Source organism: Staurois parvus, unplaced genomic scaffold, assembly GCF_062004578.1.
Source record: "Staurois parvus isolate SC_StPar_1 unplaced genomic scaffold, SC_StPar_1.0 ptg000578l, whole genome shotgun sequence".
Taxonomy (NCBI): Eukaryota; Metazoa; Chordata; class Amphibia; order Anura; family Ranidae; genus Staurois; species Staurois parvus.
Window position 1 is genome coordinate 6,811,686 of NW_028318374.1, and position 12,654 is coordinate 6,824,339.

A 12,654-nucleotide genomic window follows, 5' to 3' on the forward strand; every position below is an offset into this window, starting at 1 on the left:
ATCAGTGGCCGCACCAGCAATGGATCCATCCCAATTTATTGTAGGCATGGAACAACCAATGGGACCAGCACCTAGTACCATAGGAGCACCATTCTGGTCTTTTGAGCCGCACATGCACAGTGTGTACTTTCTCTGGTCGCAGCTGCTGAGCTCATCATAGGCAACAGGAGAGAGTCAAACAACTGTCTCTGTACAATAAAGCAGATCTGAAAAGAGACAATTTTGACAGATAAAGCATATTGGACAATTTCACAACTTGCAACAGACCCCATGACACTTCAGAAGTGATGGATCCTTCCTAATTCCTGTAAATTAGTAGATCTCCCTATTTTTAGCCTTCTGAGCTTTTTAAATGCTCTCCTGATATTTCTGTCATAGTCTCTGACTGTCCGTGTGCTGTATTTGTCCTCCCTTTTTTTAGAACAACCAGTCACTGAATTTTATATACCGGCCAGATCATTTATATAAAGCGATCTGTATGCAAAGCATGCGTCAGTAACCACAGCCTCAAATCTGATTCCCCCACATCACTGCACTTTTCTGCCACCAGAGACCCTCAAGTTAATTTTAGGCACAAGATGGCCTCCTGCCACCTTCACCTCCTCCACCTGCCACAGTTTCTCAGACACATGTGGGCCGGTTGCTGGTCACTCCAGAGACACATGTGTAAACGCAACTGTTTACTACACTTTACAGCCTTGGTAATAGAAAGCATGTCATTGTCAGCAGTTTACTCAGAGTCACACTCTATTTAATATAGCTTGCTCCTTTTGTGACACCATGCTTCTTTTACGAGTGCCTTGATATATATATATATTTCTTTGTGTTGCCATGCTCTTTTTCTGTTCTCTTTTCCTAGCTCTCTCTCCCTCCATCTCTCTCTCCCTCCATCTCTCTCTCCCTCCCCCTCTCTCTCTCCCAACCTCTCTCTCCCTCCCCCTCCCTCTCCTTCTCCCCCCCGCTCCCTCTCCCCCCTTGCCCCCTCTCTCGCTCCCTCCCCCTCTCTCTCACTTCCTCCCTCTTTCTCTCCCTCGCTCCCTCTTTCTCTCTCTCTCTCGCTCCCTCTTTCTCTCTCTCTCTCGTTCCCTCTTTCTCTCTCTCTCTCGTTCCCTCTTTCTCTCTCTCTCTCGCTCCCTCTTTTTCTCTCTCTCTCGCTCCCTCTTTTTCTCTCTCTCTCTCGCTCCCTCTCCCTCGCTCCCTTTCTCCCTCTCGCTCCCTCTCTCTCCCTTGCTCCCTCTCCCTCACTCCCTCTCTCTCGCTTGCCCTTGATGTATTTTAAAGGTTTCAATCATGTCTCCCCTTTCACTTCATTCCTCCTCTCTCTCGCTCCCTCTCTCACTCTCTCTCTTTCGCTCCCCTCCCTCTCTCTCTCTGTTGCTCCCCTCTCTCTCCCTCCCCCCTCCCTCTCTCTCTCTCTCGCCCTCTTCCCCCTCTCTCTTGCTCCCCCTCCCTCTTTCTCGCTCCCTCTCTCTCGCTCCCTCTCCCTCTCTCTCGCGCCCCCTCTCGCTCTCTCTCGCGCCCCCTCTCCCTCTCTCTCGCGCCCCCTCTCCCTCTCTCTCGCGCCCTCTCTCTCGCTCCCTCTCCCCCTCTCTCGCTCCCTCTCCCCCCTCTCGCTCCCCCCTTTCGCTCCCTCTCCCTCCCTTTCGCGCCCTCCCCCCTCTCGCTAGCTCTCCCCCCTCTCGCTCCCTCTCCCCCCCCTCACTCCCTCTCTCTCCCTCTCACCCCCTCTCGCTCAATCTCCCCCCCCCTCGCTCCCTCTCCATCTCCCCCCCCCTCGCTCCCTCTCCATCTCCCCCCTTTCGCTCCCTCCCCCTTCCTTTTGCTCCCTCTCCCTTCCTTTCGCTCCCTCTCCCTTCCTTTCGCTCTCCCTCCCTTCCTTTCGCTCTCCCTCCCTTCCTTTCGCTCTCCCTCCCTTCCTTTCGCTCTCCCTCCCCCCCTCTCGCTCTCCCTCCCCCCCTCTCGCTCTCCCTCCTCCCCTCTCGCTCTCCCTCCTCCCCTCTCGCTCTCCCTCCCCCCCTCTCGCTCTCCCTCCCCCCCTCTCGCTCTCCCTCTCCCCCTCTCGCTCCCTCTCCTCCCCTTTCGCTCCCTCTCCCCCCCTTTCGCTCCCTCCCCTTTCGCTCCCTCCCCTTTCGCTCCCCCCCTTTCGCTCCCCCCCTTTCGCTTCCCCCCTTTCGCTCCCCCCCTTTCTCTCTCTCCCTCCCCTCTCTTTCTCTCTCTCCCTCCCCTCTCTTTCTCTCTCTCCCTCTTTCTCTCTTTATCTCTCTATCTTTCTCTCCCCCCTCTCTCTTTCCCTCCCTCCTTCCCTCTCTCTTTCTCTCCCTCCCAGAATCTTCTTCTGAGTTCCCTGGTATCCTATACAGAATGTTTTGACATCTAAAGAATGATCCTGTACATAATTTGCTGAATTTGATAATAGAATAATTTAAAACCTCTACTAGTACCTGCATTCCCCCCCCCCTTCCCCCCCCCCCTTCCCCCAGTTCCTTAGTCATGTTGGTATAATTTAGTGAATTAGATCTCAAGAGCTACCCCCACAGGGGCCACTTGAAAATTCATGTCCCCACTGGTTGCCCTGACCTTGCAACCCTATGGACAGTAATAATGCAACAATTCATTAGTAACACCTCTATATTCATCTCGTTCAAAAGGGTAGACCACAGGAATAATACCTTTAGGATATACAACCACAGTTAACGCATACAAATAAAACACTGGTAAAATAGGAATAATCAATTAGCAGAATGTAGCAAGTTATACAGTTATGAGTATACTTCAACTATTAAACTGCAACACCAGCAGTAAGAGGGGGAAGAAAAAGCCTGTGGACCTAACAGCTCCCTCTAGGCCTCTGGTGCCACAGTGTTTCATGCAGATAATTATGTAAATATATGCTCCTACTTAAATAGATAGAAGTATCTTAATTTGAATAACAATGGCATTAGAAGAGAAGAGGTCCCTTTAACTAGAGATTACAACTTGAGTCCCGTGATGTGATATGGTTGTGTTAGTTGATTTCTGCTAGCAATGGTCAGGCCCATAAACAGTAGTGAATACTGGTAATTCAAAAAAGATAAACACCAAAGACATTTAGCAGAATGTTAGATTCTTAACATTTTTTTTATTGGATATGTTTTATAACAGAAAGTAAATATATTGTTTTGTTTTTTTTTCAAAATGTTTGGTCTTTTTTAATTTATATAATAAAACGTAAAAAACCCAATGGTGATCAAATACCACCAAAAGAGAGCTCTACTTGTATATAAAAAATATATATAAATTTCTTTTCAGTATAGCATTGCATCACCATGCAATTACCAGTTAAAGTAGTGCAGTGCTAAATGGCAAAATATGGCCTGGTCCTGAAGGGAGTAGTGAATTTGGGTTCTCTGTTAATCCCTGCCCTGATGGATGTGTACTTCCTGATACAGGTGCTATGTCATTTCTTGTTTGCCCCCTCTACCACCAATCACTTTTAGACTTCCAGGGTCTGTGACATTCATCAACCTGTCTGCTTCATAAGACGTTCTGACCATATTTACTACAACATGACATGACCATTTTCCGAAAGGTACAGAATCCTCCTCTCCTGAATATCTCTATACCTTTCTGAGTGTTCACTCGCCATGTAAACAAACCTGTTCAAGCGTTCACAGGCAAAACCCAGGTGTTCTGCAATTTAAGCTCTAGTGCTATATTATAGGCTTGATTTACTAAAACTGGAGAGTGCAAAATCTGGTGCAGCTGAGCATGGTAGCCAATCAGCTTCTAACTTCAGCTTGTTCAATTAAGCTATGACAATAAAACCTGGAAGCTGATTGCTTTTTATGCAGAGCTGCATCAGATTTTGCACTCTCCTGTTTTAGTAAATCTCCTCCTATATGTTGGAGCACAGAGGTGCAGGCAGATCTGCAGTTATAGGTTGGGGTGGTTGCCATTTGTTTGTACTATTGATGAGGGGATGCACTGGATACCTTTGCTGCCATTGTGCTATTGCTGGGTGTCCAGTTCATCCCTATAACTTTTTAGGGAAGGGTAGGCTCCCTCTAGGTTTACCTGCCCTTAATCTTTCCATTATTATATATATGCTCCAACTTTGGGGGCTTTCAAAATTTATAGAGTTAGGATTACTTTGGGGTGCTGTGAAGTGGCCGCTGCAGCTTATGCATATATTTGCAAATGTGTGCAAACTAAACCTCTTGTGTTTAATGTGAACTGTTAGGTCGGTTCGGTTTGTTGCAGGCTGGCTGGTAAGTGAGCTGGGAATTTGTTGTGTATTGAGATCTGGCAGTGCACCTGATGAATTAATAAAGACCTTGGAGTGGCTTTTTACGATGAAGTGCAGCTTCCTTTTTGTTTTTCTAAGAGATATGTCTACGCAGTGGATCATGGACTGCTGTTGAGCCTGTACCCACATTTGGTTGCATAGGGGAATAAGGTATTTGTAGCAGAACGGTTTTGTTGCTGGGCTTAATCAGTTGACACCTAGTGAGTGTATACAGCAATTTAATCAGGAACCCATAGAGAAGAGTTTTCTACATTGTACAGTTGGGTTGTACAGTTCTTAGCAGGGTGGATTTGATTTAAATCAAACTGATTTAAATCACGATTTAAATCACTAGTCAGTAAGGCTTGATTTAAATCCTAGTTTTCTACATAAAGACTAATTCTTGCTGGTATAACTTTAATATGCAAGTAGATGAAGATTTTTAGAACAACAACTTTTCATATTAGTTTTTTTATCCCCAGTTTAATAGGTTAATCATTCATATTTGGACAACTTTTCTGTCGTACTTAGGAAGGAGAAAAATAATCATTACCTTAATAATAACAATTTAAATAGATTTATTCAACTGAAACAATAACATTCCAGCATATGTTATTTGCTTAAACAAACATCCATGTTTGTTAACTAACTTGGCTAAACAAAATATATATATTTTAAGAAACTTAGACTGTCAGCCCCTTCCTCCTCACACTTAGTTTCACTTTCTTCTTGTACAGATCTATTCCACTCCAAACAATCAGAAAAATATTGTTTCTATTCTATTCACTGAACTTCTTGAAACTTAGCACTGAAGGGGTTGATTCTGTATTCATAGGTTTGTAGAAGTTAGGATGAAGGTCTTTTTCTTAACTCTGTTCATGTTATAACATTTTTGCTGTGAAGAAGAGACATGTGATCTCCGCTGAGTCAAATTCTGTTTTGAGAACTGCAAAAGTAAACCGAGCATCTGTGATAATATCTTGTAGGCAGAGAAACTGCCCAATAATCTTACAAAAACCTCTGGAAGAGCATGACATTGTGAATGGATTCATGGAATTTATTTACCTAAAAAATTAAACATATACAGCCTTATTCTACATAATTAAAAAACGAATCTTTATTTCATGATGGAATAACCTATTGGATGGTAATATATTTTCCTCAAAAAGCATTTTATTCAAAAAAATCCGATTTTATTCAAAAAAATCCGATTTTATTCAAAAAAATCTGATTTAAATAAAAAAAATCAGAATTTTTTTTTTATTTTTTTTTTAAAAAATCATTGATTTTTATCCACCCTGGTTCTTAGCAACCCATGCACCTCCAGCATAAACCAGTGCTAGTTGATGGAAAGTAAACATTGTCTCAGGCACTGGCTTCAAGTTTGGACAAATGGTAAATCTGCCCTCTCCAGTAGTTAAAGGGTCATCATCAACCAGCTGGCCAAGCAAGTCAATTGAGCCAGTGCACCTGGTATCCTTGTGTGGTGGTAGCACAGGTGGATTGTTAGTCTAAACAAAGGCAAATCCAGTTTTGCATTTACTAGTCTTTGAAAGCCCAGTTCTAAAGTTTTGGGTAATAACTGGTGGAATAACTGCTAGCTAATTAAATTTGTCAGAGACTCAAGTGATGAGATTTCCTATCTTTACCCCCACTCAACAGGTCATAATGACCTTGTCTTCCATCACGGCTCCCCAGGGCTCTCCCTAGCATGGCTGGAAAGAACGGAATTGTGCTTCTATCTGGATTTACATAACCTCAGCCACATGACAGCTAGTAAAGCAGACCACAGGAAATTTGAAGGGCAGCTATCGAGTTATACCATGAAGGTAAATGGCAAACTCACCTGCATGACCCACTCCATAAGATACAAAATACTCCACTTCTGAACACAGTGAAGTCTTGCAATTCTGTTTAATTGTCAGCTGATTTGAAACTTTAATTCCAGCTGCACATTTTTTTTTTTCTTTTTGATAGTGAGGTTTGATCCTTTGTCTGTTTTTATCTGTTGGGAAGGTCACCCCTCAATTTCTGTCCTTGTGACAGGGATTATTATGGTGAGAGGGGCTTATAAATGTTCTACAAAATCTTTGTTTTCACTTTTTCCATCTTTTGTAGCCTCAAAGTGTTGCTGATTTCTGGTTTCCTCCTTGTAGCCACTTTTTACCCACATGCACTCCATTAATGACTGCATGGCATTTCTCAGGTGGATTTCACAGTTGGTGACAACTGTGGATGATGCCTGCATATTGTTTGTAGAAATGGCCACTTGTAGTCTCCTTTTGGAAGCTTGTGCAGTAGGGTGAAAATGCAGGAGCCATACTGGGAGACAGGGACAGGGCGTTGTCAACTCATAACAGAAAAAGCCTGAACAAGGACCTTCAAGACAGGAACCCTAGCTATTATTTATGATCAATCTGAGTTTAATGAAGTTTTATAAAATTTAATTGAAAAAAAGGCAAGTATCAATCGTTCACATAGACATTAACAATAGTAAAATACAAAACAGAAAATACAGGGTTGGGGGGGTACAGATGGATAAACAATATTAAACAACAACATCCTGGATCTAGACAACAGCAGTGATTGGCAGCAAGTACAAAACCCACAGCTATAGGTCAAATAGCCTATACGATATAGGCAAATCTAGGCCCCAAGGGGGTACAGGTAGCAGAGGCAAGGGGCGCAACAAAGTAATAGTAAATCTGTGGAGGCTTCACCATACACAACAATAAAGACCAGCCTGGGGGGGATGGGTGTACTAGCGATATCCATGGCCTTATCATCCTATCCAGTCTATTGCCAAAGAAGGGGAGGGAGTGGAAAAAGGGAGGGGGATATAATGGGTGAGAAAATAAGAATAGGCTCACCTGAGGAGGGGCACCCAAGGGGATTGTAGACCAGCAGGGACCAGAGGAAAAGAAAACTCCAGTTCAAGCAGCCAAGAAGTCGCGAAGTACAGAGGACTCTCTGTATATATTCCAAGAGAGCCAGGTCTCGCAATTGTGTTCTTGAGTGCCCAATTCCTGTGCCAGGAGTGACTCCATACATTCAATATGATCCATCTCCTCCACCCACTATAATAGGGTCGGCAATAAGGTAGGGTGTCCAAGAGCAATATTCCCCGGGTCTCGGCAGGAGCGCGATCAGCAAGCTGCTTCTTCCTCCATGTACAGGCCACACCCCTCCTCTAGCTATTATTTAATTGAAAACTGCAGAGTACAAAAATTTTGAAAACTACCTTTAAAATTTACAGTAACATGTTAAAGCCTACATACAATTTTAGTGATTGGGTTTACATATAGTTTAAATCGTATTAAACCCATAACCAAAAATGTAATACATTGCAGCTTGCCAGTCATTAGATGTGGTGGCAGCATTGGTTTTCTTTTTCTTTTGGCTTTTTCTCTTTTTCCACCTTGTGATCTGGCCAATAACACACCTTCTGTATTAGTGAGACACCACTCTGGAGTAATGAGCACAGGACACAACAGACTACAGCATTGTTAGTCTTGGAAGGGGGGAAGTGTTAAATGTATTAGCAGATTTGATTGCAATAACAAATTGAAGCCAAACTCCAGCTCTCACTATTCACTTATAGCAAACAGTTTTTTTTCCTTTTGGGATAAAGGTTCTGCATTAATAAGTAAAAACTGATCATTGTAAGCACCCCTGCCAGTGGTAAATGTATGGTCTCATCCATGTAAACTGATACATTCTGCTGGAGAGATTTCACTTCTGGAAAACTGCAGACTTACTGGCTGACCCACCAGATGAAAATAGAAGAAAGAAAGCCTAGAAAAGGAAACTAATGCAGCCATCACATCTAAGAATCTGTATGCTGCAATGTATTGTTTGCTTTTGGGTTTAATACTGCTTTAGGAATCCATTAGGGAGCAAGTTACATTGTGAGCTGCCCCAAGCAGATTGGCTGTGGTTCCTCTGTAACATGTCGATGGTACTCACATTCATTTATATATATATACTGTATATATATATATATATATATATATATATATATATATATATTACACACAACAGAATGTTTTAAGTTCCATATAATATACTTAACAGATGAGAAGTGAAAGTCTGAACCCTTGTTATAAGAAACTAGATCCGGTATGAAGGTCTGAACACCACAAATGTACAAACAGTTCTATGAATTATGATAAATGGTGGACTCATTCTGTGGCCATTCTCCTCCGCTTGTCCTTAGTAACCTGTCATTTTGGGGGAGCTCTGGTTTCCATGGCTGGCAGAGGTAGCACAGACTTTGCTTTTGTAATGTCTGAAGTTTAGACATGTTGATATATAACACAGTTCCTCTGGAGCTGGTCTCAGGACTCCAGATGGTGGAAGTGATCCAACAGGTCAGTATCATTCAATTAGTTCGCCATACAAGTCCATGAAAACCCGGGAATAAATGTTCACTGTGTGCACAGGAAGCGGGTTGATTTATACTACTGGTTTAATAATTCTAGAAATATTCATCAAATTGAAAACTAAGATTATTTGTGTGACTCAGCTGAGTGTACTGAAGTCTAATCTTGCGAGAAGTCCTGGAGAAACTTCACACTGGAAGTCGTAAGTCAGTTTTGCAAATGGACTACATTAGCCTGCTTTGGCTGTGTCATCTCCAGCTAAACAACTACAGAATTAAAGCACATATATAGGATTGTTTACCTGTGGAAAGTAATGAACATGCAATGGTGAACCACTTGCGCTTGCTGTTTAGGCCTGCATCTATGCAGTGATTGTGACACTACAATATATAGCTGCCCTTTGGACTACGATACAAACCTGGTGATGCTTCTTCTGAGCTATTTCGTGAACCTCCTCCTCCTGCTCAGAGAGGGACCTTCTAGATAAAAGCTGATTTTAATTTTCACTCTATAGTAAACCTTACCTGGCCTAAAAAGTTTTCAAGGTAACAGTGATACTGAAGATGTCTGCAAGTATCTGTGTTGGAATTTAATATATAATGTGTGTGTGATAGAAGTGAAAGTTGGTTCTGACAGAGCTACTGTAAAATTATTTTTCCTTCTGTAGCACCCTCCTCAGTAGATATATTGATAGATGGAATTAGTTGTGTTTGATAGGTAAATTTAGTTGTCACTCTGTAGTCTATGGAGTGGCTGTATATACAGTATTTGTTAGGTAAAAGTATAGTTAGCTCACTGTACTTGGTGAGCTGTGATCATTTAGTGAGGTCTGCTCTGTGTGCTCAGCTTCTGCTAGTCTGCCTAGCTTCCTCTGTATCCAGGAAACTTTAGAAGTTTCTGGATGATAGGTGTGGAGTTACGCAGATGGCAGCCTAAATATATACAGCCTCAGCCTATCCTAGAAAGAGGGCCTCTAAGGCATGCTGGGTAACTGTATATATTCAGTGAGCACACGGTGCTCTGGATTCTTCAGCCTGGGAGAGGGCACCTTGCCCTCCTATGCATCTACTTCCATGTGGCCTCAAGTGGGTGACCTGATGGCCTGAATGCTGAGACTCTGGTTCCACTATGCTGACTGAGGGGTTGTCTACTGAATATCTGGTCATGGAAGAAGGCGTCCAGTTGCTGTTGGGCCTTGTGAGTACAGACATCCCTAAAGAATCTTAGAGGCTGTTTAACCCCCTCTGGTGCTAGGAAGTCAGCTGCAGGTCTAGCAAAGGGAATATAGGCTAGTGTTCTGAAGAGCTTTGTCCACCTGGCCTACTTTTAAAGGGACACTGCACTGGGGCTCTAAAGAAGTTTTCAGCTACTACTACTACTTTTTTTTTTTTTTTTTTTTACTACGGCCTTAAAGCTGAAGTCCACTGTTTGATTCAAGCACGGACACCGACATAGCTTGCCCTGCAGATTAGATAAAGTCCTCAAGTGTACAGAATTCCTATTTTTGGAGTATCCTGCTCATCTCGCAAAAAAAACACCCCTAGACTGGTGATTGGAGAAACGTGAATGAGCCTATGTGCCTGACAAAGTAACCAGGGAGGCCCTGGACAGTATTCCTGTGGCTCCTACGGGAGTAGCGCTACACGTCAAAGAAACTGTGGTTGAAATATAATATAGATGGATCCTGTTCTGGTCCTAGGCTGCTACCTCTCTGATAGCAACAAAGGAAGTTCTTGCCAGGTGGTAAATTCTTTGATGTGTACTAATGAGTGCCAGGTACAAAGGTTCATCTCACTTAGAAGACTTTTTGAAACATTTAATAGTTAAAAGCATATAATACGTTTTGGTGGAAAAGCATCCCCCAAAACGTCCATGTCAATAAAATGGTAGTCAACACAAAAACATCAGACATTCAAGATCATTCAGATATTGTATTTATATGATTACTGAATTATCTTGAAAGTCAAATTATTTGGATTGACTACCATTTTGCTGACATTGCCATTTTGAGTTTATGGATTTACTGTATATTACTATATTAGTATGTTTTACTTTTTATTGTGTTTTTTTTTTTTTTTAATCTTTTTTACATTAACCATAGGGAAGAGGGAGGATTTCTCCCAAACTCGTCTGCATTTGATGCTTTCAACCATTAAAGTGTTACTAAATCCAGGACCCTGCATTCACTATATCTGGTATCCCACAGTACACAGAACATGGAAATGCAATTATTTTAGTAAACATAAACTGCTAAATAACTTTTCTCATCAGTAGTATATGGCAGTCTTGTGACTTCTGTCAGTGTCTGGATAAAGCTTGTAGGTGGAATTTTCATTCTCTTCTGACTGTCCTATGAGGCTGCAGGACCCCCGGCCATCTGTCTGGACAGTTCTGATTGGCCCTGTGCTGATCACATGCACCCTCCCAATAAAAAAAAAAAAACTCACTAGCAATACACACCAAATTGAGCATGTGCAGAGTGAGTCCAAAGGCTCTGTCTTATCAGGAGATGGATTGGGGACAGTGGAAGAAGGGGAGGATCAGAGAAAACCGTATCAAACAGTCTATTTACACAATGTGCAGGATTGATTTCTTAAGTCCCACAGTAAGTATAACAAGCATGCTTTACTGCATATACAGACTGATTTTACTGTTGTGGGTTTAGTAACACTTTTTAAATGTTTCAAAAAGTTCCCTCCTGAAGATTCCTGGGATGTATGACATCATTTTCCTAGGCATGGAAACCAGGAAGCAACTAAAGAATGTAAAAAAACTTTTTAAATCAAGTAAATACAATATACCTTCCTATCTATCTACTAGTGCTAGCAGCATTAGGATTCAAAATAGTCCATGTTGATTGAAAGAGTGAATTTCCAATTTAAGTGTACAGCTTTCCTTATAGAAATGGATGGGACCACAGTGCAAATGCCCAGACTGAAGAGGACCCAGCGAGGACCTTTTCAAAAGCAAGGCCGTGGGGCTCCCAGTGGGGCCGCATAGTTGGAGATTGCTGGATGGATTCTGAAATTTCACTGACTTGGGAAGACGTCCTATACACATATACAGCCTATTTTAGGGCAGCTCAGTTTCATTTTTCACAAACTTGTATCCCAACAGCTGTATATACACCTGCTGAACATTTTAGATGTTTTTATGTTAGAAATAATTCTGTGTACTGCATCCTTGTTGTAGTTTCCAGTAAAAATTTGTGGTACTTTAAGTTGAATGGTAACATGTTAAACATGCATAGAAGACCTCACACCTAAACAACCGGATGGGGACTGGGCCTTTATAAAGTCTCAGGTTGGTTAGTTGGAGATCTGGTAGAGAGCACCAGGTTGAGAAGAGGTTAGATTTTCTCCCAAATTACCGGTCACTGTAAGTGATTTGTCTTCTTTGTAGATGATGACACCGATATCACATTCATGGACAACGAGGGTGATTTCGGCACAAGAGACACTCTGAGCATCGCTTCACCAGACTCTTTCTCCTCAGCCATGGAGGTAAACAATGTTTGTTTTTTCCTTTATACCAGGCGTCTACAGCTTACTGTCCTTGAGACTTGGTGGGAAGGGGGTGCAGACTGTGGCCAGTGGGAGTAGAAAACCCTTTGGCAGCAGTGGGAATACACAATGACTCAATCTTGATGATTAATGGGGGAAAACAAATGATATAGTGCCTGTGGTCAATAGGAGGAGGGATAGGGCCCCATTACCAGTATCATTGGGCAGCAACCCATCATTGGTACCAGGGAGAGTAGTAGTTCCATTTTTGTTGACATTTTTCCCACTGGAGAAAATTGGACCAAACTTCATAGAGGTTTGTTTTTGCTTTCCTCTGGATCAACAGTGGGTATAGGGTTGTGTATATGGAGGTTTTCTATGTATTTTTTTTTCTATTGGTTGAACTTGTGTCTTTTTTGCAACCTGAACATGTAACTACGTATTGTTGATGTCAAAAAGTGGGAAGAACAGTTCCCATTGTCGGTTGCAGTGTGAGGAAGTGCCC

The 12,654-nt window shown here is 42.4% G+C and overlaps 1 protein-coding gene across 1 annotated transcript in view; it reads left to right on the forward strand.

Moving 5' to 3' along the window:
* Positions 1–12,654, forward strand: part of MIGA1 (mitoguardin 1) — an 88,885-nt gene that overhangs the window by 38,878 nt on the left and 37,353 nt on the right. The window contains exon 8 of the mRNA XM_089692190.1: positions 12,049–12,149. Coding sequence (XP_089548316.1) covers positions 12,049–12,149 — 101 coding nt within the window. The remainder of the gene's footprint in view (positions 1–12,048; positions 12,150–12,654) is intronic.